Source organism: Caretta caretta, chromosome 6, assembly GCF_965140235.1.
Source record: "Caretta caretta isolate rCarCar2 chromosome 6, rCarCar1.hap1, whole genome shotgun sequence".
Taxonomy (NCBI): domain Eukaryota; kingdom Metazoa; phylum Chordata; order Testudines; family Cheloniidae; genus Caretta; species Caretta caretta.
Genome location: NC_134211.1, coordinates 98,107,942 through 98,133,857, shown reverse-complemented (window position 1 = coordinate 98,133,857; position 25,916 = coordinate 98,107,942). Strand labels below are relative to the sequence as shown.

At 41.9% G+C, this 25,916-nt stretch overlaps 1 protein-coding gene across 1 annotated transcript in view; it reads left to right on the top strand.

Annotated features, from left to right (window-relative positions):
* The window catches only part of KCNK10 (potassium two pore domain channel subfamily K member 10), a 98,824-nt gene that overhangs the window by 50,153 nt on the left and 22,755 nt on the right, over positions 1 to 25,916 (top strand). The window contains exons 3-4 of the mRNA XM_048854394.2: positions 6,866 to 6,983; positions 9,959 to 10,119. Of these exons, the coding sequence (XP_048710351.1) occupies positions 6,866 to 6,983; positions 9,959 to 10,119 (279 nt within the window). The remainder of the gene's footprint in view (positions 1 to 6,865; positions 6,984 to 9,958; positions 10,120 to 25,916) is intronic.

Sequence of the window (25,916 nt, the reverse complement as noted above, 5' to 3'; positions counted from 1 at the left end):
GACTCTGCTGCTGATTTCCCATATGGTAAGAGGGGCCGGAAGCACCTTTCTCCATTTCTGAATATTCAGGAGGTTACATCCATTATCTCAGGTGCTGACTTACCTTGTGACCATCAGGCTCAACTACTGTAACTGTGCTTCAGAATGACAACAACTCCGAAAGAGCTCCTGCTGCTTTAAAATGTGGCTGTGCACCTGCTAAACAATATCAGGTGTTGTTAACATGTTACCTACACTGGTTCCCCATTGGATATCAATTCCAATTATAGTCTGACCCTGATCTTCAAATCAATGCCTCAAACTCAGGCTACCTATCATCTGCCTTGTCTTGTGTGACCATGAACTTCTGTAATAGGTCATGCTTTTCAGGGACAATGGAATTGTCAACGACAGGGTTAAAACTTGTGAGAGCAGTAGACTGGTCCATGGCTTTGGAATTCCTTTCCACTGGAGATTATAATGATGACCACAAAGCTCACAGCTGTTAGGACAAATGTCAACTCTGTCCTGGCTCTGTCACAGACTTCTCTGTGCCACGATTCCCAACTTGCAAAATGGGGATAATAAAACATCCCTCCTTCACAATGGTATTGGGAGGGTCAATTCATTAATGTCAGTGAGGCACAGCAATACTCTAGTGATGAGTGTCATAGAAACGCCTATAAATAAATCTCCTCCCGAGAGCTTTCCTGCATAATAATAACAGGAAAAGAAAACCAAATATCAATAATGATTAGACTGCATAGTGGGTCAAGGTAATTCTGTAAGGCACTCCTGGAACAGTGATGAACAGGGTATAAGTAGAGGGCATTACCTCTGACGTAGGTGAGGATATCAAATGCAGGTGGAGAGATTACTGTGCCAATCTGTATGCCTCATCAGAGCCACTTACAATACAGGATGATAGAAAAGTGAGTATGCAGCCTGCGAGGGGACGTGGTATGTGCTATTATGGAAATGAAACCAGGGAAAGAACTAGGATATTTAATGTACCAGCAGAACTGCTAAAACTGGTTGATGACTGTGGTATTGATCTCATGTGGAAAAAATTGTAATGATGTATGGATGACTAGAAATTGGCCAGACAATTGGATGAAGGGAATCTTTCTGCCCTTATCAAAGAACAGGGATATAACAGAGTACCGTATCTTCAGCCCATCTCCTTGATATCATACATGAGTAAAGTATTGCTCTACATAATTCAGGGTGGCATGAAGTGAATTATAGAAGCAGATCTACCACCATCAGCAGCTGGTTTCAGAGAGGAACAAAACACACATGATTAAATCATGACTATCTGTGTCAGGCGCTATGAATCCAGGCCCAGGGGGTGGCCAACCAGCCTTCCCCTCTGCTTTACCCCACAGCAAGTCCAGATGAGGGAACTGTAGCTAATACCTCACCCCCAGAGGCTACACCTGTTGACTCAGCAGGGTAAGGTGACTAGCAGCAGACTGCTGATTGGTTACCACCATGCACAAAGCTTCCTGTTCTTGTCCCACCATTTGTCTGAGAAACTACTTGTTGGGCATGCTGCTGACTAGACCCCTGAGACCAAATTCCCGTCTTCTTGCCTGGTTCCTGCTCTTTGCTCCTGTTACCACAGCTTTATCCTAGTTCCTGCCTCCTGGCCTTGTTTCTGCTTTTTGCTCCTGTACTGCTCCTTGTTCTTGGTTCCTGCTTCCTAATCCTAATTCTAGTGACTGACTCCAGTTTGACTTTTGGCGTTACTTCTGTCTCTGATTGTGGCTTAATCCTTGGCGTATCTACTGACTTTGACCCTGGCACTGACCCCTGGCTTGGCTTCTCACTCTGGCTTTGACCTTTGATGTGACTTTTGACAGTGACCCTGACTACGCTCCTGTCTCTGACCACTATGTCAGAGCAGCCTATTACTGGCAATGACAATCTGTCATATCACTGAAAAATGTAGAGAGTATAATTGCCCCATTAATTATGTTTCATTGACTACTTCAAATCATCTGATACCCTCAGACATGACCGTCTCTAGGGGATACTAGCAGATGTGGCGATTCTAAACGTTGAATAGAACGCATCACAATTCTCTACTGTCAACAAGAGAGCACAGTGTGAACAGCAGCAGGTGACAGTGAGTGGGCCAGGTGAGGGACAAGGCTGTGCTTTGTGCCTAGGTCTTTTCAACATGTATGCAGAATTTATCATGTGACAAGCCTTGGAAGGTTTTTATAAAGTGCATGGAGCTGGGGTTTCCTTTGGTGGACACCTCTTAACTGGCCTCAGATTGCTGAGGATGTGATACTCTTTGCTACAACCATTGATGCAATGCAGTGAATGTTGGAGTCTGTAAAAACAGTTAGTGAGGATATGGACTATTCCTGAACGTGGCAAAACAAAATGCATGTATATTGATACAATCAATAATAACAGGATGAAAGTAGACATCACAATCAACGGTCAAACTGTAGAGGAGGTATATGAATGTATTTATCTGGGATCATAAACATCCAACCAAAGAAGCTGCTCCAAAGAAATCAGAAGAAGACTAGGGATGGCTTGCCCAGTCATGGCCTCCCTTACGGAAGTATGGAAAAACTGCAGTAGTTGGAAACGTATGCAGGTTCGACTGGTGAAAAGCTTCTTCTTTTTCCATAGTGACTTAGGGATGTGAATTCTGGGAAACTAATGCTGCTGAGAAGAGGAAACATGAAGCCTTTGAGATGTGGTGCTGGGGAACTCTTGCGTATCTCCTGGATGAACACTTAGATTAGAAATATTATTGGAGAGAAGTGGACTCTGCTCTTGGAAATCAACAGACACAAACTTATGTACTTTGGTCACATGATCAGGCATAGAGATGGAAATAACTTTCTCAAAGTTGTCATGGAAGGAATAGTGATGGATCATCATAGTAGGGGATGACCAGCGAGGAGATGGATAGGAGGTGTGCAGCATATCAGTGGGAGGTCAGCTGTTAAGTGTCAAAGTTAGTGATGGATCAAAAAGACTTTTGAAAATTATTCTATGAGGTCACCAGGATTTAGACATAAATAAATGGACTTTACTTATTCTTTTACAGGTGAGGAAACTGAAGTATAGATAGGTTAAATTGGTATCCCAAGCCAAAAACTGCACCCAGTTCTCCTAATGGCCAGCCCTGTGCTCTAAACACTTGACAGTGATTCCTATCTAATATCCATCACCACTCTTAAAATGCATAGGCCATGTGAGAAAAAGCAATTTCAGTTACCCTTCCAGCCAGTGTATTCCCCTATAATTGTAATATAAGCCAGGTTGTTAAATGAGGTCACCCCATCACCACCACATCAGTTGTGCCCTTGAACAGCTTTTTGCTGTTGTATGTGTCTGAACTTCTGTAAAGACACAGCTGTGCTAAATATCTTAGTCCTGAAATGCCTTAGTCCTTGTCTTGAAATGTCTCTTCTGATTTTGGAGAAGTGGTTTGTACTGGTGCCTTATGGGCTAGGAGTAAAAAGCATAATTCCACAGGAACATGGAGCCAAGATTAGAGCTCTGAATAAATGGTGAATGTTTTCCTGTAAAATTATGTCTGAATATTTTCAGCTTTGTTGCAGGCATTTTCCTCCCCCTCTAATTTGGCTTCTGAGCAAAGGTTTTGATCACATGGAATATTTGCACTGAAAAAAATGAACATTGAAAATTTGAACTTCTAAGCCACCTACCACTCTGAATTTTCAAATGAAAAGCAACGTACCATTTAGAAGCCACCTATTAAGGTTTTTTTTTTTATATAGCGCTTTTATCCAAAGGGCTTTACAATAGTTAGCTAACAGTACAAACATCATTTGGAAAGATCATTAAGTGGTCCACTGAGACCCTCAGCAATTTTCAAGTGGTCTGCGAAAAAAAAGGCTTAGATTAACCTACTATAAAGTAAGTGCACAACTGATTGGAAAACCGTACTCAGAGAGTAGTTACCAATGGTTTACAACTGAGCTGAAGGGCATATCAAGTGAGGTCCTGCAAAGATCTCTCCTGAGGCCATTTCTATTCTGTTCAATATCTTCATAAATTATTGGGTAAGGCATAGAGAAAACACTAATAAAGTTTGTAGATCAACTTCTAAGCCACCTACCACTTACCATTTTCAAATGAAAAGCCACTGAAGATTGATATATGTTTTTGCCAAGATGGAACCTTTTTTCAAGTCTATAAGAAATGCTTTGGGGGGGAGGGATAGCTCAGTGGTTTGAGCATTGGCCTGCTAAACCCAGGGTTGTGAGTTCAATCCTTGAGGGGGCCATTTAGGGATCTGGGGCAAAAATTGGGGATTGGTCCTGCTTTGAGCAGGGGTTGGACTAGATGACCTCCTGAGGTCCCTTCCAACCGTGATATTCTATGATTCTATTAAGAGAAACCCTTTTACTGTGTGAGTACTTAAATGGCTTGGATTCTGGGTACTTTAGAGACCCACTCTTACTTACAGCAATTGAGATCCGTGGAGGCATTTGAGCTAGAATCCCTAGTTTAAATGGGAAGAGGTTGCTGACAGAGCCTTCTTAGTGACGGGCTTTTGACTCTGGAGCTTTCTTCCCTCTACTCCAGAGGAGCCAGAGTCTGCAGATCTTCACAGCATGTTGCAAAGCCTGTCTATGCTTTCACTGAGGGGATGGGGAGAGAGTTCTCAGTCCTGCTGGATTGGGTGGGCTGGGAGAGCTTTATCATTGAAAGTACCCCTGTTTTGAACCCTGTGTGTCCCTTATATATAGAATGTTATGTTTCATGCACCAAGAGCATGGATAATTGCTTGTTTAGAAATCAAAATAGGTCAATCAGGTTTTAAAGATGGAAACAAATGCAGTTCTGAGATATGATGGTTGGAGGTATGCACTCATGTGAAGGGTTGAAGACTAAGCCTATGGAGCTGTCCTGCACCATGGCTTCCAGACGGGCATTGCAGACAAAATATCAAGCATATAGGTGTGGCTGACAGTGTTAAAAGCAGCAGATAGGTGAAGGAAGATGAAGCTAGAGTACAGCAGCAGAAAGGTCATGGGCATGGTGGACACAAACCATGGAATGACGAGCTGGTTGATGGCAGTGGGCAGTGTTGAAAGCGGGGTGGCTAGAAAGTGGCGATTCAGATGGGGACAGATGAAAGAAGGGGCAATGTTTAGTGAAGATAAAGGCCAAATGATCAGATGGTGGGAATGTTGATCTTGAATTGAAGGAGGCTGAACAAGGAGGTGAGGTGGGAAGCCAACAAGCCAGACAGGTTGTCAACATGGAAGTTGAAGTCACCAAAAATAAATATCAGAGATTATATTTAGAGGGAGATGCAAATCAAAGGGGAAAGAGATTGGAGGGAGTCATGGTTAGAGTATATAACAGCAACATGGAGTGGGAAAGGAGAATAAAGTCTAATGGGGCTCCAATGAGAACAAGTGGGAAGAGATAAGAGGGAGGGGTTGAAAGTGGCAGGAGGGGGAGAGGAAAAGCTTGACTCCCTCATTGTGAATCGTTTGGGGATGATTCATGGTAGCGAGTGTTTGAGAGGCAGAGATCAAGGTTGTGAAAGTCCAGATCATGACAGAGTGGGGGGATCTAGGTTACTGAGTGTCCCAGGCAATGGAGAGCATGAGAGATGTAGGAGTTGTGGATAGTGGCGATCTCTTCAGAGATGGAACAAATGTTCCAGAAAGAGAGTAGGGGAGACTGCCAAGGGAGGTGCCAGTAGAGCAGAGGTGGGGTCAGAGACAGGTACAGAAGGGGCAGGGAGGGAAGGAAGGTTGCAGTTGGGTGGTGTCACTGGATTTGTTAAAAACAAGAAGTACTGGAGTTATAGATTAAACGTATCAGTCCAGGTATTTCCTTGCTACATGGGAAGACTTCACACCTCAGTAACCCCCAGACGCTAAATGCCTTCTAGAGTTGTGACTATCCCCTCAGGGTACATGAAGTCACATAACTGTACTGATATATAAATATGCAGAGAATACAGTAATCTGAAGGGGGTTTCTGTGTTAACCTCCGCTGCAGTTGTAATCCAAGTCCTACCGCCAGGCCACCTGCAGACTTTTTATTGGCATGGCATGGAGAACGATCCAATGACCATACATGAAAAGCTCCATACTGCTAGTGTTTATATGCAACACTGCCATCTACGGTATGGGATCAGACCTGCTCAGCTGTGTCATGGCTACTGATGAAGGCTAATTGAGTTTTATAGCAGATGGCAGGCACCTGTGCTATTAAGACAGGAGGATCAATCACCACGAGTGCTGTGAAATCCCAAGGGTTCATGGTGTGCATTATAGTGGCAATTGGGAAGTCCTAGGTGGTCACAGATTTGTTTCAATATATTTTTATTAAGGAGTCCTTTTTGTTTGTTTCAGATTAGGTATTCTGCATTTTATTTGGTATCTGATATATTAATAACTTAATGTAATTTATTTAATTGCCTGATAATTAAAACCCTTGACTGACTAGATTTAGTTGACTCAATGAGCATTGTTTCTATTTACTACCCCCACTGTCACATTTAGCATCCACCTCATCCCTGTCCACCATTAGAGAGCCTTGTCCTCTGCAGCTTCTGCCTCTGGAACAGCATTTCTGCATCTCTCTACTGTACCAATTCTCCGTTTGATTTCAAGCCTCATTGTATCTTTCCTCACTTGTCTGTGCCTCTTCACTTTTCTTCCCCTTTCATATTTATTACTGAACTCTGTAGAATACTTTGGGGACACAATTTGTATGGAGGATGCTACTGTACTTAGAGCATCAATTACAGAATTCAGATCCAAGCTTCCCCACTGGTGTGTGGAGCTGGGGTTCCTGTCTTTAACTGTACCCTATCTGAGAAGGCACTTTGCGGGCTGACTTGTTATCTCTTTCCTTGCAGCATGCCATTGATGCAGATAACGCAGGAGTCAGTCCCATAGGAAACTCTTCTAACAACAGCAGTCACTGGGATCTTGGAAGTGCCTTTTTCTTTGCTGGAACAGTCATCACAACCATAGGTATATTTATATTTTAAGGGAGATGGTGACATTGAGAAGTGGAGAACAAAATAAGATTTATTAAATCTCAGAGAGACAGGCAAAGCAGCAGAACTGCACTCTTGGGTTTCAGAGTAACAGCCGTGTTAGTCTGTATTCGCAAAAAGAAAAGGAGTACTTGTGGCACCTTAGAGACTAACCAATTTATTTGAGTTATGCTCAAATAAATTGGTTAGTCTCTAAGGTGCCACAAGTACTCCTTTTCTTTTTGCACTCTTGGGGGCACTTTCACTGTATCATTGTGTAGTGTATCTGACACTGAGCTGTGGGGTGCATATCCAGAACTACTTATATAATGAGAATCCAAGAAAGCAAGACTGAACCAGAAATCAAGTACTGCAGAAATGTTCACAGTTCTGTAACCCTGTTACTACTTGTACAGGTGGCTGCCTACTTGGCCATGGCTACGCAAGCCAACCCTGTCTCTGAAGGTCAAGCACAAGTGCCAGATGCTTCACGTGAAGCTGCAAGAAACTCTGCAGTGGTCACTAATGGAATAACTTTCCCATAAGGGTAACTTCTTTCTAACCACACCAGTCTATGGTCGGCGTATGCCCTGAAGCATGAGGGTTTATATCCCTCATTAATTTTTCAAATCCTAGCTATTTTAACCGGGGCTATACTCAGTGTCCATATAAATATCTAATCCTTCTTAAAATCCTACTAAACTTTTGGCCTCAATGATACCTGGTGGCAATGAGTTCCACAAGTTAATTATGCATCGTGGAAAAAATAACTTTCTTTTACCAGATTTTAAATTGTTGTCTTTAAATATCACTGAATGTCTTCTTATTCCTGAATTATGTGAAAGGCTAAATAGGAATGCCAAATTTACCTTTTCTATGCCACTAATATTTGTATTAATCTGTCAGGTTCCCTCTTACTTGTATCCTCCTAAATAGCCCCGATTTTTTCAATCTCTGTATTTATGAATGAAATCTTTACCCCCTAATGACTTTTGTCACCTCTCTCTGTACTACTTCTTCTGAGGACACTCAGTTGATGATCTTTGCCTTTACCAGTAGCTTATATTTCTGTGGAAAGTCAATAATTGAGGTGTTACTCATATGGATTCATTTTTATATGAAAAAATGTTTGGGAACTTCATAAATGGCATATTACATTTCATAGCCCTGATTTAGAAAAGCATTTAAACATATATTTAGGCTCTGTTGACTTCAGTAGGATTTAAGTACATGCTTAAAGTCAAGCATGTACTTAAGTGATCTTTCTAAACAGGGATACTTTCCTGAATCAGGCCCTGTTGATTGCATCAATTAGGGCCTTGGTTACGAAAATCAGCACTAGGATTTACCAGTTAGAATGTTGAATCTAATCTGATTTTTCCTTTATATTTTTAAATAATCCATTTGTAGGTGTGTGATAATTTTCGGAGTAGTCAAGCAACAAACCACTATAATGAAAGGGTTTTAATGGAGATCCTAAAATAATCTTAACTGTAATGGTGCAGGTGTTACAGTTATAATTCTTGTTTCCTCTCTTTAATGGTAACCATGCTTCCCAAACAGAGACACAATGGACACTGAAGTCATAGAGCACTATATAGAGGCACATGGAGAATGGGGAGAAAGGGGATGTCTGTGCAAACTGCAGTGGCTGTAGGTGTTTCACTTGTTTGCACAGAGGCATTATCGCTCTTCCTCCCCTAGGGGAAATACACTCACTCTCAGCCTTGGCTACACTTTTAGAAATGTCACAGCGTGTTCTCCTCCTCTGCACACCCAAGGCTCCTGACACCTTCCACCTGCTAAGGGGACAAGACCTTCCCTATGCTTTCCTGGCAGTCCTCTCTAGAAAGTCCAATACTTCTGCCAGGACTAGCCTTCCACTGCCCCCTTGCACTCTATCTGTAGTAAGATTGTGGGAATCTTTGGACAAGGGGCTCCCTGCATTTTACAGCAGTTGATAAGAGAGTTGCTCTCTGTAGAAAACAATATCCCGAAGGACTCCTACACTGAAAATAAAAACCTTATGTCTATGCAAGGATCTCAGAAATTTGGATGGAGTTCTGAGGTTTGGAACCAGAACTGAAGTCCAAACCAAACTTGCCCAAAGGTGTTCAGACTGAACAGAGAACAGGTAATGATGTGTTAATTAGTGTTTGTGCTCTGTTGAGGCAGCTCTGTGAGTTACCTTAACAATGGCCAACATGAAGACATATAGAAGTCTTTATTACCACTTTAACAATGCTATTTAAATGTAAATAATCTCCAGAGGGAATTCTTAAAGAGCTGCTTGTGAAAGTCCATTAACATTCAAATAAAACTTAAGGTTTTTTATTATTAAATTGAAAAGAAGAGTGAATAGAATAATAGAATATCAGGGTTGGAAGGGATCTCAGGAGGTTATCTAGTCCAACCCCCTGCTCAAAGCAGGACTCCAATAAAAGGAGTCCTTGAAGCCTCATGTTAGCACAGCAGTAAGGACTGGAAATGGCAATTCGTATAATCTGTGATAAAGAGTCTATGTAATTCAGAGCTGAAAACTGGGAATGAGAATATTCAGGTGAGTCATCCTCCCATCAGGAAGCAATTGATAGAGTTCAAATGCAGCAGCAGCATGGAAGAGATAGGCTAGGGCTCTAATCTAAAGGTTTCCTGTAGCGTATTGTGCAGCTGCCATGCTGAGTAAAAGTAGCCCAGTTACTCAAACAACAGCTTTAATTAGGAAGATGAGCCCAGAGAGAAATAGTAGTAACTGAGGGTTACATGTGAATAACTAACGATGGTTTCCAGTGGGCACCACTAAAAAGGCTGGACTGACTTCTGTTCAACGGGCATAATGTGGTGGAGAGCATGTAAAGAACCTTCCTATTCTTGCTCAGAAACCATCTGCAGTCAGGGTGTGGTGTATAGGTACCTGCACAAGAGGCCATGTCTGAATTGTGAAGTTATGATGATAATTTTTCTCTCCAGGGTATGGGAACATCGCCCCAAGCACTGAAGGAGGCAAAATTTTCTGCATTTTGTATGCCATCTTTGGGATTCCACTCTTTGGCTTCTTGCTGGCTGGAATTGGAGATCAACTAGGAACCATCTTTGGGAAAAGTATCACAAGAGTGGAGAAAGTTTTCCGAGTAAGATCATGGTTAAAAGTCTTTGCTGGTGTGGCCTACCTTGTTTAATCTCAAATACTATTAATGTTACACAGGATCTTAGAAAGTTTTGCATGTTGGGCACAAATATCTTTAATTGCATAGCTTGTTTGTGTGATCTACGTTTCCTGCATCGAAAATGAAGAAAAAGTGAGACAGATTCTGTGGGACCAGGTATACAGAGTAACTCTCAGTTGCATCAGTACTGAAAACAGAAAGATTTGGAAAGCCTGATTTCTGGGGTGAACCATATAGAACTCAGGGAGAGAGATAGCTGAAAGGTATCTATATAGAGAATAACAGACATATGGGGCCAGATCCACAGTTGGTGTAAATTAGCATAGCTCCACTGACTGTGATGGAGCCAGCTGAGGATCTGGTCCATAGTTCTCCCCTTCTCTATGGCTTTTATCACATTTGGGTACTACTTACACATTTAATACCAATTCCTAATTATACAAAATGTTCTGAAGTTGAATGGCCCTAGTGCAATGACCCCCAACTTACTGTCCCTGGTGTGATCCATTCTGTTGAATTATATCCCCCATGGAAGTACATCAGACACTTCCCCTGGGAGTGGTATCACAGCACTGGCTAATGCTGCTTTGCTAACATAGTGGTTTCACTTCAAGGATTCCCCTTTTAGATGCAGGACTTCCAGGAATGATGTGACCATATTGTAGTTCCCTGGTATGTGGCATAACTGGAGGTAAATCCTGTCTGGGGGATGTGGTAGGTGAGGGGTTGTCCAGGCTGACTATTTTAATAAGCCTCCATCTCTAAAACATTCCCACAGATACAAGGCAAAATACTTGTAGCTGATTTTGGAACTAAAGTAATTGAGCATTAGACTGGAGTATAAGTAATTTCTCTGATTAAACTACCTGTGAAATGTCCCAGTCCACACCTTAGTAATATCTTTTGGCTTCCATTTTCAAAAATGACTAGTGATTTTGGATGACTCAATTTTTACATGCCTGACTAGAGACAGCTAGAAAAGGCCTGATTTTCAGAAACTGCTGGGCATCCACTTCCTGAAAATCTGATCCCTCGTAGATGTCTCAAGTTGGGAACCCAAAAATCAAGGGACTCAAAATTGCTAGTCACTTTAGAAAATTTAGGCCCCTTTGGTCATATTTTCTGTTGCATCCAATTTACTTCAAATCACTCCTGGGAGCATTCCAGTGTGGTTCTTCCAGGGAGAAAGCTTACCAGTGGGTAAGTTATCGATTTGGGAATCCTGAAACCTTGGCTTTATTCCCAGATCTGCCATAGACTTGCAGGGTGACCTTGGATAGACTCCTTAAACTCTCAGCATCTCAGTTTCTCTCTCTGTAAATATGATGATAATTATATGTACCCATCTTTTAGAATTACTTCAAGATCTAAAGCTGAATGGAATTGCCACTACTGCCTTTGGAGTATTATTCTCCCACCCCACCATAGTACCTTTTCCTTTTCTTGATTGGACACCTTTGCTCCTTGTTTCTCTCTCTCTCCAAACCATTCCCCCTGTCTTGGTATTTGCACCTTTCCAAAATCTTGTATTGCAGAGGTGCACAGATTTAATCCTTTTACTTTTTCCTCAAATTCATCATTTCAACTGATTAATCGTTTTTGTTGCTTTTGTTCTGAAGTTCTTCAGATTTGTCCCTGTGTGGCACTGAGGTGGGACAGCTGAGTACAGTATTCTAAGTGGAGTTCTAGGGTTCCCAAACATCCCAATAACATCTCAACAGACTAATCTGAGGAGTCACCTGACATCAAAACTGACATTTCATGTTACCAGGCATTTTGAAGCTGTAGCCAAAAGGGTGGGCAGAATAGAGATGAGGGACAATTTAGCTCAACCTAGAAACGCTAAAGATATTTTTTACTTCCTTAATGGCAAAGTAAATGCTTAACTAACTTAGGGCTTGTATTCCTCCCAGTACACCCCTTGAGTAAATGGGCTGTGCACTGCAGAGCTCTGTGGGTGATGTGATCCTCTCAGCACTGTAGCTGTTACTGCAGTCTAGGGCTACAGTAGCCCTCTGCTCCTTCTGTTCACCATCCCCTGCAAAGAGAAAGGATGGTGGAGCTGTTTATTCATGGATGTATTGACTCTGCCCCTCAGTGCTCCCTCAGCATCCCCCAGGCATCAGTGTGCTAGGATCCCCCACTACAATTATGCTCCAATGTGTGTGAGTGTGCATGGTTTCCCTGAATCCTGCTTCCATGCCCTGTGCAGTGGAACTGCACTGGTTCACCTGGATGTGGGTTGTTTCGTGGCTGTGTAGAGAGCTGGGGAGGGTGACAGGATTTACCTGCACTGCAGAGTTCTTATCATCCAATTCCTTCTCTTAACAATCCTGTTGCTCATTGCAACAGCATTACCATGAACAGCTGTCCCACACCATGCGGTAGGCAGCTCACCTCTGACATCCCAGAGCATATCTGGAAAGGCAAAAGGATGCTTTCTTCCTGAGGAGTCACACTAGCACAGTTGGTTGTCTGACAAGATCTGGGCATCCTCACAAAATCTCATTTAGATCTCGGCATAGATTAGAACCTGAGAACACCACATTTCCCTTGCACACTAAACAGCCCATGTGCGCTGCACTCAGAGTCATTTCAAGAACAGTTCACACTCGGGGCGGAGGGAAGAAGAGAGCTGCTCTTATGGAATGTGCGCTACGCCTGCGTTATTGACAGTGCGTTTCGGATGCGTGCCACTGTTCAGCTGGTACTCCAAAAGCAATTCTGGCACTACGTCTGAACGTATAAATAGCCACCAAAACAGCCATTCATTTGCTTGCAACGTATACATTTGTTGATTCCTATTTAAGAGCCTTAATTATCCTTTAACAGCACATTCAGTTCGGGTTTGACAGGGAAGTCACTGAGGGTTAAATAAATACTAAGGGCTAAATTTTCCTCTACTGTGTGGGTGCACTAGTGAGCAGGGGGCCATAGGGAGCCTCTTCTCCCCTGTACAGGCAGAAGGGCAGGATTTCTCCTTAGTGCTGGAGAGCACTAGGTGGTAGAACCTGGCTGCTGGGCCATTCGCTGCAGCCTCAGGAGGTGTGGTCTGCTGGAAAAGGGCTGTGTTCACACCTACCACCCAGCTGGTGTGTATGCTGTGGTCACTAGCATTCTTACGCAGGGTCACCTGCTGCTGGTTCAAACCAGTATAAAAATGCATCCTGTGTAATCACCCCAGAGGCCTATCTGAGGGAATCATGGATAAATACGATTTCTAGTAATGAAGGTAATAATAATCACTTTGATCTGACAGTGCTTTCTAGGCACTTCAGAAACTAACTTTACGTCAAGGTGGCATAAAGCCATAAGCTTAATAACAACACTTCTACATTCGTAAAGCATTCTGTGCACAGCCCAAGGTTGCTTCTGTGATAAACATCAGTGATTTAAGAATCCTTAGCATTAAAAGCAAACCATTTTCTTTTAGTCTGTTCCTATACACACATAGAGACTGTGAGCTACTAAAAGTAGAAGGAAATGTATTTCACAGTCCCTCTGCTACCGAATGTACCCCCCACCATTATCATAAAGTTAATTTAGGGCAAACAAACAGCTGTCTAATTCAGATCGTTAAAGACAGTTTAAATTCCAAGTTGAAAGAAGATCCAATGAGTATATTGGAGTAAACTTACTCTCAGTCTTAAAGTTCAGTAAAAGACCATTAACATCTATGAGCTGTGTTATGCCTCTCATGCTCAAATAAATTGGTTAGTCTCTAAGGTGCCACAAGTACTCCTTTTCTTTTTGCCTCTAAGATAGTGGTTTCTCAATCTTTTTTCATTTGCGGACCCCTAAAATTTTTGAATAGAGATGCGGACCCCTTTGGAAATCTATTGCCTGTGTAGTTGAATTCTGTTCAGTCAGTGTTCAGTCTAAGTCTTTCATGGACCCTTTAGACACAGTCTCCAGACTCCCAGGCATCCACAGAGTCGCAAATCACAGGTAGAGAACCACTGCTCTAAAGCATAGCACAGCGTTGGGAATGGTGCAGAGGTCCACTGCCCCAGTTTGAACTCTGGGATGTATTATGTGTAGGCAAGCTGTCCCTGGTTGAAATGAAGGGACTTAACAGATCTAATACATCTGTTATCTGTCCTTCAGGGTTTCAACTTTGATATGCCCTTTTGATCTTCCCTTATGAAGTCTGACATAGATACATGAGGTCTGGCCTTAAAGTTCTTTGAAAGTAGCATTCACTATTATTCTCTAAACAATAGTAGGTTTAACACAGGGTTGCTCAAACATCTTGTCTGCACTTCCATTGAACTTTGGAATAACCCCGTGAAGAGTAGCTCCTAGTAGACAAATAAGAAAAAATCATACTAAAAAGCTGATTAACTCCTTTCTTCTACTGTTTTCTAAACAGATAGCATTTATTTCACATTCTGTGAACTTCTTTCTTCTGTGTCTTCCTGGATACATCAGATCTGTTCTCCTTGCTCCACTCTCCCTACCCCCACTGCCTCATCTGCCCTGTCAGTAGAGATCTGTGGCCACTTTGAACTCATTTCCTATAGTATATCTCTTTTGTACTCTCGAGAGTAGAAAATGAGGTAAAAGTGATTGCTGGAGCAGACACTAGCGCAGGAAGGCAGCTACTGCAGGGTGAAGCAGTTTAAAATCACTTATTTCCCCCCTTTTAGTACCTTCCTTCTTTCCTCCACATTTGCCGTTTTACCTGTCGACTTGCTCCTTTTCGTTCTCTCATTTGTTTCCTTCTCTTCCTGTTCTCTCTGTAACTCCCACTTGAAACTTGTAATATTATTTGAGACTCAGATCCCAGTGGAATTCTTAAGCAAAGATTCATTTCAAATGAGACCTGCAACTTCCTCAGCACTATTGAGTATTGTAGCCAGGCTTGGGGGAAGTGGTGGTTACCTTTGAAGTATCCTGGTTGTCTCTTCTCTAGTAGTGTAATGTCAGGATCCAGAGACCCTGCTTGTTTCCCATCTAGCAGGAATTACTCACTGCTTAGACCTCTGTCAGATCCAAACTTGCATCCATTTTTTTTCTCTTTGAGGAGCTGAACCACACACATACACAGATGGGAATATTCTCAAACACAGAAGTCAAATCCAGGTCAGAATTTAGCCATGACAATGGTGTTACTGTGGATTTACACCGATGAGATCAGAAAGTGACCCATAGTTAATTAAATATAAAGTGGGGAAATCTCACTTTTAATCTATACTGAAACATTCACTAGGAATCACCTAAATGTATCCTGGAATGTCTGAAGCTGGATGCCCTTTCCTCCAGTTTATTTTTCAAAGTAGTAGAAGCTGTACCCTATGCTTGACACTCCCAGTCCAGGATGGACTGAATTAGTGTTTAAATAAGTGAGAAGCTTAACATGTCTACTTCCCAAGTAGATCCTGAAATATAGAATAAATCAACATTTACCTGTGTCTGTATGAAGTTCTATTACATGTATGTTTTGGGCCAGTATCAATGTATATTAAACCACATACTCAAAAATCCTCAAAGGATCAAATACTTTTGCAATCTTGTTTTGAGAACAGTGTTACTCACTGAACTTTCCTGTGAGTAAAAGTCACATCATCTATGTGAATTCAAGTACTGCAACAGCAGGGTGAATCAGAACAATGATCCATCTCTCTAATCCAGTATCCTGTCCCTGATGTTGGCTGATGGGCAGATGTGTCTGGGAAGGTATAAAGCCCAGCATAATGCACTGAATGTGCAATATTATTCCATGAGTGTATAAGATTAATCAATTGAGACTTCGGTCTCCTAAATTGTTAGTCTGGTACTTTCCACCAACATTTATTTCAGCAAAAGAAAATCATTGACAAAAGTTGGATCAGCCACTGTTGAAAAGAACTGGTTAAATCATAGCATTTAATCTCAACATTTTCATTTCTGAAAACTAGTCATATTAGCAGGATCAGAAAGAGATACCATCTATTTAATCCAGCAAAGTAGCGAGTGCTGTGATAGTTTTAATTTGAATTCCTTCCCACTGGTGAGAGTGACATTTCTTTTCCTGATTAACTTGTTAAGTCAATTGTAGAAACCTTTGAGGTAGACATGATGTAAACCATAGTCTCTGGGAAGAAAATACTTCTGGCAGACACAAGGTTACCTTGCTATTAAAAACCAAAAAGATGATGTAACCCTTGGAGAGAATCATTACACAAAGCCTTGAGGTAAACTGACATGAAACACTTTTAATTTTGATTCTATGATTCTGTCTGGATCCATAGCAGCAATTGGGGATTTGCTTCTTTGAGGTTATTTCTTTATTTGCTTCCCATATAGCAGAGTATCTTGCTTAGAAAGAGTAAACTGTGAGGAGAGAGCTTGTATGGACAGAAGGTGGTTTGTTAGTGATCAGATTTATAAGACCACACTAGCACCAAGTGCAAGTGGTTTTGAACACAGTTTCACCAGACTGTCTTGTCATGCGTTAACTGTCTACCAGTTTAAAGATCTGGCCTAGAACATCTACAGTACAATTCCATGAGCAAGGTCAGATGCATTAAACAGAAATAGGCCTAAGAAAGTTATGTGAAATTCATTCAAACTAAAGATGGTCCTGAACCCAACCTCAAATCTGAACACCCCTGAATCCTGGGGTGATTGAAAACCAAACCTAGATACAGATCCAAGTTTTGCAAATGGTCCCTTGTCTTGAAAATTGGCTAAATCAAAACTCTGGATCCAAACATTCCCCAAAAATCTAAGAATTCAAAATCCAAATGGGATCGAAAATTCAGAGGTTCAGATCTGAGGTTCAAAGTCTGGGCCATCTCAGATTTTTATATATGATTGCCATGATGCATGACAAACTTCCTCTATTTAAACCTTTCTTATTCCTTCCCCAGGCATGGATGCAGAGGGGCTCCTCTGAATTATTAGCACTAGTTAGTCTAGTTCAGTAATAGACAAATTGTGTGAAATTTCTAAAAGTAGTATTTAGTGACTGGGCTGGATTGGTTACTGACTCTATCAGTTAATACACCCATCCCATACTCATCACCTTAGTGGCTGAGCTTCTGATAGCCAAAGCCAGGCAGTGTTCCAGATAAATCCAGCAGGACTGAAGTAAAGTTCCAGTAGTTTCTTGAAAGGTAAATTTCATTGCAGAAGCAGAATATGACACATCACCTTTTGTCCCCTGAAATTTTCTGCATTTCCATGAAGAAGGCTCTGTGACTTTTTGATTTTACAGTTCCCACTGGACGACTTCATTTCTTGAAAGTAGTTACCTTATTCTAACTCCTTGGCTGGCATGTGCACAGGGCAAAAGTTTATTCTTTGATCTACACTATAGATCTTATTTTGCCCTTGATCCCAAGACAAAACTTCCACTGACTCCAACTCAGGTTTAACAGAAAGTGTAGATCAGAGAGATCTGTATTGAAGATAGGAGACCTGCAGTGAGGTGGTAAAAGAGCTGTTCCTTCATATGGTTTGTAGTTGGACAGACACTCAAATACCAACAAAAATGGTCCATTGCTAATATGTTAACCTGCATCATTCTGCAAAGGTGAGACCTAATAATGCAGTTTGTCACATAAAATAATAATAATAATACCTAGCTTTTATCTAGTGCTTTTAGCAGTAGATCTCAAAGTGTTTTACCAGTGAAATCAGGACCATTGTCCTCATTGTACAGATAGAGAAACTGAGGCACAGAGAGGAAGTGACTTGCCCAAGGTCACCCAGCAGGCTAGTGGACAATCCAGGAACAGAGCTTGGGTGTCCTAAGTCCCAGTTTAATGCTCAGCCCATTAGGCAACATTGATTCTCAGAAAGAAACAGCTTGAGCTCTATCAACCTTTAAAACAGTTCCCAATCTATTTACTGGGACATATTCTGATCTCAGTTATGCTGTTGTAAATCTGGAATAACACTTTTGGAAATCAGCCACCAATTTAGGTGCTTCAGGATGGATTTAGGGGTAAAATTTTCAAAAAGTGCCTAAGTGAGTTAGGAGGCTAAATCCCATAACTTTTCAGTGGGACAGAGGGTAGCATTTTCAAAAGTGCCCATGGGCCAGATTTTTAAAGGTATTTAGGTGCCTAAAAATGCAGATAGAAAATCCCCAGGAATCTATCTGTATCTTTAGACACCAAAATAAGTTTTAAAAATCTGGCTGTAGGAGCCTAACTTTAGACATTCATTTTTGAAAATCAAAGCCAAAGTGACTTGCTCAAGGATACACTGTCAATCAGTGGAAAACACAAGAATAGATCCCAAAAGTCCTAACTCTAAGTCCCCTACCTTGGAGGTGGTGAGCTTGGTGGTAGTTGAAAGGTCAGTCCAATAGCTGGTAGAAAGAGAACAGTGGCACTCAGATGGGGGAGAATGTCTGTTCTGCAGAGCTCTTGTCAGCATCAAGCAGAGAGAAGCACCACAGTTATACTCTGCCTTATACTCTAGGCAACATGCTCTTCTAAATGCAACACGCAGACACTGTTTAATCATTCAAAACTCTTCTGCCTTCTCCTCAGTTTTCTAAAACAGCCCTGATTGTCAGAAATAATTAGCTGACTACCCTCAACCCTTTTCAAAAATCTCTCACCTGTTATGCACCCCCACCTTTTCCCCAAACCTGTTATCAACTACACGTACATTCTGCTTCAGTTCATCAATAATTTATCCATTATATAGGAAATAATTAATCACCATGGACTTTATACATCCTTCACTCTTCTTTATCTCATCCCACACCTGGCTCCCTGGCGCGCCCTTATTAACAAAACTTTCACAACAATCTCATTACAGCTTTTCTAATTGCTTTTCTGGTGGCAAGCTCACTACAAAGCCATGGTCACCTGGACACATTAAAGAAGTTTCAATGTTACCCTTTGTCCAGTGATGGCAGGAGTGGGACAGCTGGCTTTTCTAATGGAGAATCCAGAGTAGATGGCAGGCAGGAACATTCGGTTGATGCTCTCTGGCTGAAATACCTTCCAGGCTGTGTCAGGTGCTATGTTCCATGCTGGTGTTTTAATGATGGTGGTGGAAGGATAGATACAGGTTTTATTCTTGCTTTTGAATATTACGTCCTTTGTTGCTCCTTGTGAAATGGTGGTTAGGGCAGGACACTGGCAACCTGGATTCCTGTGAGCCAATTAATCCGCTTGTACAAGATGGTGCAACTTCACTGCATTCAGTGATATTGCATCCACTTACACTAGGGCTGAATGTGGCTCCTGGATTCTATTTCTGGTTCTGCCACTGACTCATGACATGCCCTTGGACAAGTCACTTAACCTCTTTGCCTCACTTTCCTCCACTTGTGAAGTGGGGATAATAAAATGCACCTTATCTACCTAGTTATCAAGAAAATTAATTAATAGTTGTAAAGTCATGTTGATATGTTTGGATCCCAAACCCAGTGACTCCTGGGTGCTGATTCTGGAATTTAATCTTCACAAATTTACTACTGAATGAGGTAGATGGGGCTTAAAGCTTATTTGTTTTTGGAGAAATTAACTTTAGCATGATGTGTCCTTCACAGCTTTGTCTTTAGCCAAGCACATCAGTTGCTTACTTGAAGCTAGTGAGTTTATTGTCTACTGCTTGATGCAGCTGTCTGTGGTCCACACTATTAGAAAGTTTTCCTCTTCCAGTTAATCTTTGGCATCATTATTTAATCCAATAGGTCAGTGAACAGTTGTAAATTGAAATGTATATCAAGGATTAATATTAATACCAATGGTTAAACACAGATCATACCAGCTCCTAAAGATTCTTTGACACTGCTGGCTTTATCAACAATATCTGGTGAGCCACTGGGGCACCAGAAAGGCAGCAGTAACCTGTGGCAACTTCAAAGACAGCCCTTAAGAGAATCCATCTCTATCTCTATGGAGAGCCCAGGAGGTGGTGAACTTGGTGGTAGTGGAAAGGTCAGTCCAATAGCTGGTAGAAAGAGAACACAGTGGGACTCAGAAGGGAGAGAATGTCTGTTCTGCAGAGCTCTTGTCAGCATCAAGCAGAGAGAAGCACCACAATTATTGTTTCACTTTTGGAAGCACATCATTCCTTTCCTGTACTGGGAAAAAAGTGTAAAAAGAAAAGGAAAATTCTTGTTGCACAAGACATCATAGTTTCCCACCTGTGCTAGAGGGAATTCTGAGTCTAATCTCCCTTTGTCTTATACCTCTCTATGCCATGTGGAAGAGAGGTTGATCACCACTGCCTTCCATCTTTGCTGGTCTCCTTTGCAGTCTGAACTTCTTCCCATGTCATTTTGGTAGCATTCAATTCTGCTTCTATTGAATGTTTCCATGTTATCCTGGATCTACCTTGTCACCTCTTGCCCTGGGGATTCTAGTTCAACAACTTTCTTGTTATGCTATTTGGGTCTTTCCTCCATGTATGTCCTAGCCATCTCCATTTTAATTTCCTGTCCTGTCAGTTTCTGTTTGTCTTCCTCCAGAATTCTTCATTCAGGATTTTTTTCAGGCTATATGATATTCAGGATTTGTCTAAGGTAGATATTTATGGATACTTGGAAATTTATTAAGACCTTATTAGCTAAACTCCAAGTTTCAGCACTATATAGTGACTTTACAATGGTGTTAAATATTAGAGCCAGATCAATAACCGACCCTCAGTATTCACTGAATTCTATTTGCCTACCTAATGCTCTATGGTATTCCTATACCACCTATCCCCATAAAATATAAGCATTGAACAAGGTGATTGGGAACTGCAAAGCATTATCTAGCATGGATATCAGAGTGAATTACGTTCTTTGCTTCTCCAGCCTGTAGGACGCCCTTCTCATCTTTATTTTGTTGAATTTTTTCTTCAGAACATAAAATTACTAAAGGTGCATATCTCCAATAACTATCCTCACCAGAGTCACATTGTCATCATTTAACTTCTATGCCTCTGGTATTTTATGACTCTTAAAAATAGAATCCCTGCAAATATGAATGAGGAATCCATGATTAATACAAAAGGTTTTCATTTATCACAGGTCCTATTCTCCCCTGGATTACAGTAAACTATAATAAATATTTTTCTCATTTGGGAAGCTGTCCGCACTGCATTGCCTCCTGCTTGTGAATATACTGTAGCAGTCCAAGCCTAAAAATCCCTTGTAATAAATATTCCCCATACTCCTGTTACCCTTAGGTCTTTCCCTAATTTATTTTAGCTTTTCATAGAATGCCTGACACTGTAATATCTAAGTACCTTTTGGATGTGTACTCAGAAATAAATAAATAATTAGCGACGAGTTTACCAAGCACCTGTTGGTTACAAAGACGCCAGCTTAATCAAGGATCCCATAGACAGGAATTTGGATTCAAGTGTAGAATAAGTTTCTCTGCATTTAACAGGTTCTAGGAAGGAATGTTTTACAAACAGGTGTAGCTGATCTTACCCCTTCCCCTCTCCTGCCCCACAATGCAATGCTCTAAAATGAGGTTTGAAGGCCAGAGAAGCAATAGCGGCTAGGGAATGAAATTCTCAGGCAGTGGGTTTCTTCTGCTGACACTTTTATCGGCTCAGGCACATCAAGCTTTAGCCGTAGGTAAATGACTCTGTCCTCTTCTCACCTGGTATTCCCCACTACATGCCTCTTTCCATGAATGTAGGTCCCTGCCTACATGCTGAAGCCCAGTGCTGTCCACCTCCAGTTTCAACATGATACATGGGTGATACATGAGTGATACATGGCATGATTCAAATCCTAGAGTGTACAAGACTGGAGTGCTCAGCAACCTACGCGACACCCTGGATTTGCCATGCACAAATGAATAGGAATCAGCAGTGGTGATAAATCACAGGTCCAGACAGAGCCTGTACATGAAGCTCCCATTAAAAAAGGGAACGAAATGGTCACTGACTCCAGAGGAAGAAGGACAAGAAGAAGATGTGGACAAACTGGAGAAATTCCAGAAAGGAGCAACAAAAATGATTAAAGATCTAGAAAACATGACCTATGAGTGAAGATTGAAAAAATTGGGTTTGTTTAGTCTGGAGAAGAGAAGACTGAGAGGGGACATGATAACCGTTTTCAAGTACATAAAAGGTTGTTACAAGGAGGAGGGAGAAAAATTGTTCTTCTTAACCTCTGAGGATAGAACAAGAAGCAATGGGCTTAAATCGCAGCAAGGGCGGTTTAGGTTGGACATTAGGAAAAGCTTCCTAACTGTCAGAGTGGTTAAGCACTGGAATAATTGCTTAGGGAGGTTGTGGAATCTCCGTCATCGGAGATTTTTAAGAGCAGGTTGGACAAACAACTGTCAGGGATGTCCTAGATAATACTTAGTCCTGCCTTGAGTACAGGGGACTCGACTAGATGACCTCTCAAAGTCCCTTCCAGTTCTATGATTCTACGATTATCAGCCTCAGGGGATCTGGGGTGAAGAGGCTGCTGCCTGGTACCATGTCTCAAGTCTGGCAAATGAATACAGAGGCCTGAAATCTGTTCTGGGGGTAAGTAATTGTTCAGACGAACACATGGGCCTTTACCTGCATGACTCCCTGATAAATGTAACTGTTAATCACAAAGCTTTAAATCTCAGCGGACTGCACTGAAAAGGAGCTCAAAGCAATTATCCCTGCTGTGGAAGTAGGAGACAAACAGGATTTGGAAGCATGATTAACAGTTTACAGAACTGCTGGGGTTTCTTTGCTATTCTTTGTGAAGTTTGAAAAAGGAGGTGCTGGAACGGAAACTCCAGGGTAGTGGGAAAGAACTCACATGAACTTTCCAAATGGTCATCAGAGACTGAAAGTTTAACTGTCTCCAGAGCCATACCAATGATCATTCTTCCTTTTTTATTGCCCTCCGTTTGGTCATATTACCGTGGCAACGTGTTTGAATTTCAAACAGTATGGTGCTGAAATGCCATAGCTATGTTCCACGATGTATATCCAGATCACTGTTACATTTGAAAACATCATTTATATCCTGGGGAAAATCTTGTTCTGTGTCAAGATAATTTAGGCTGTCAGGTTGGGGCACATGATCAGAAACCACCCACGAAGGAGGTAAAACAAGAGAGGATGCAAATGTAACAGAAAAAGAAAAGTGATCAGTGAAAATACAATAACCTGCTGCCCCCTAAATTAAGGCACAGAACCATCCTACTAGCGAGGTATCACACTGCAAAAACACCCACCACAACCCCTGATTGGCAGCCTTCGCAGCAGTGCCATAAACTGAAGTTGCACTCGAGAGATGATTCTCTAAAGTTAGGTAGAAGTATTTTGGCATGACTATAGATGGGAAACACGATGTGATGCTGCCTGTGGTGTGTCTGTTCTGTGGATAGGAACTTCAGTCTCCATGGTTGTCAACTCAAAATCTTTAACCAATGCTAAATAATTTCTGTATACACTCTCCACATACTCCACCCACACACCAAATAAAAACCACTTTAAGAGTGGAGCCTGTAACATGAGTAGGACCTTGGAGAGCAGTCATTTGACATCTTATCAATAACAACTAGTGTTTTGCACAAACCAAACCATAAATCTGAGAATCAAGAACTTTGAAAAGTTTGGAACTGGATTCAGATTTGAACGTTGTGGTGTGGATCCATCTCTAGTACATCCATAGTAAGAATGCAACAATGGAATTTTTTTAGTATTGAAAAGTAGGAGAAATCCACAGCAAATACAGATATAAATGCCAAAGATTTCAGCATCAAATTCCCAGAGGATACTGGAGAATGTTGGACACTGATTCCAATGTAACCAGCTAAAGAATCAAAGAGTGCAGATCAAAGAAAAGTGAAGATGAAAATATACAGCAGCCCCACCAGTTTCTGCACAAACACAATCTATATCAAGAAGTCTAGACTAGAGCACAACTTCTTTTTGAGGTCCAAAGATCGCTGTTTAACCTTTGGAAATCTAGTCCAACCAAGTCTCAGCTGTCCTGTCAGAGCTTAGCTCTGCTGCTGTTTTCACTGCTTTGTTGGCTGTCACTAGGGAATTGTGCAGCAAAACAAAAGCTCCTGAAAATACAATCTGAAGAAACCTGAATGACTTGTTTCAGCTGGTAGTAAAAGCCCTATTACAGCTAACAAAAAAGAGGTAGAACTTTTCCAGCCCTTACACAGGAGAAATTTCCAGAGCCATGTGCAATATTCTGTTTCTTGCTAAGATTTTGGAAATGGCCATGTTCATGCAGTGGCAAAAAAGGGATCTTTCATTGATGTGGCAATGCTGTCCGGATCTCTCTGGGTTGGCTCAGCTTGTTGCAATGCATTTCTACATTAGAACCAGCACAACCACCCATAGCTATACAAATTGTTCTATAACCTATTCATTTTCTTTACGGTATCAGAATGTACCTTCTCTAAATTTAATCTGTGATCTAGATGAAGGCTTAGAAACCACTCTAATCAAAACTGGTGATACCAAAAGTGGGAGAATAATATTATGGTCTCTGTTCTGACATCTGCATGCTGTCTCTCCTAGCATTTCAAGGCTGAAAAGGCAGAGGATCTTCCTGCTGGGGATACTCTGGTGTAAAGGGTATTCTGTGGTAGGGCAGCCCTACGCCACACCTCACAGTGCCAGGTTTAGGCGACGTGCAGGGGGCTGGCTGGCAGAAGGAGGGGTATTCCAGAAGGAGAAGGCATGAGTAATGCATTCCAGCTGTTGCGTCAGCCTTGAGGCTGCTTAAGTTTGTGCCATGAACCAGCCCCTTGCCTGCCCCAGATTCTGGACAGTGCAAAGGTGAAATAAAGGCACCTTTGCCCTGACCGCTCACTCTTCCTGTGCCACACTCAGCTCAGCTAGAACAGAGATTGGGGGCCATTATTATTCCTCAGATAATGCACTAGGCCTGTACGGCAGTTTACCAGCACTGTGTCGGAGAAGGTGCTGATTGCACATGCTGTTTTGGACTGACATAATCAAACAACCGAAGGATTAAAGTGCAGGTTTACTGGAAAAAGTAGCTGTGAAGAAACGGCACCTTCTTACTCAGATCTACCCACCACAGTGTGTTCAGAATATCTGCTGACTTGAGTAACAAATATGAATTCCTATGGCTTTTTACTCCTGTTCTCCCTGCTGCACTAACACAGCTGAGAAAGCATGAGCGGGATGCTACCCCTGCTTGTGCATCATTAGGAGAATTGTTTATTAAGTTCCCATCATTCCCAATGTGCGAACTCATTGAATGCAGTGGCATTGTGTAAGTGTCATTTAAGCCCTACTGAGTGTTGCAATGCCTAAGACCCCTTTGTGGCTGTGGGCCCCTGAGGTTAAGGGTTAGATCCACAAATGTACTTAGACACCTTGCCAACTAGTGGAATCTACAGCCCCAAGTTAAGTGCTCAAGCTCCCTGTGTAATGCACGGAGAGGGTTAGGCTCCTAAGAATGGCATTCACAAAAGCCAGCATGCTGAGCAAGGAACTGCCTAAATTAGACAATAGGAAATGCCAAACAGGAAATTCCTTGCAGGGAGCTAGGCACCTAACTCTTGGCGAAAGGATGTGCCTCCTTGCACTCGGAATTCACAGCTGTGAACCCTCTCCTGGTGTTCGATACCTAATGCAGATCAGTCTTTTCTCACAAAAAAGGAGGACACCCCAAACCCCGCACAGCCTAAAGGCCAGTGGTTAGAGTGCTCACCCAGGGTGTAGGACACCCAGCTTCAGATTCCCACTCTGCTTGATTTAGAGCAGTGACTTGAACCCAGAAGTCACCCTCACTTCCCAGGTGAATGCCCTAACCACAGGGCTACAGGGTATTCTCTGTCTCTCCTGTTGAAAATGTTCCACTTTGTCTGAAATACTTA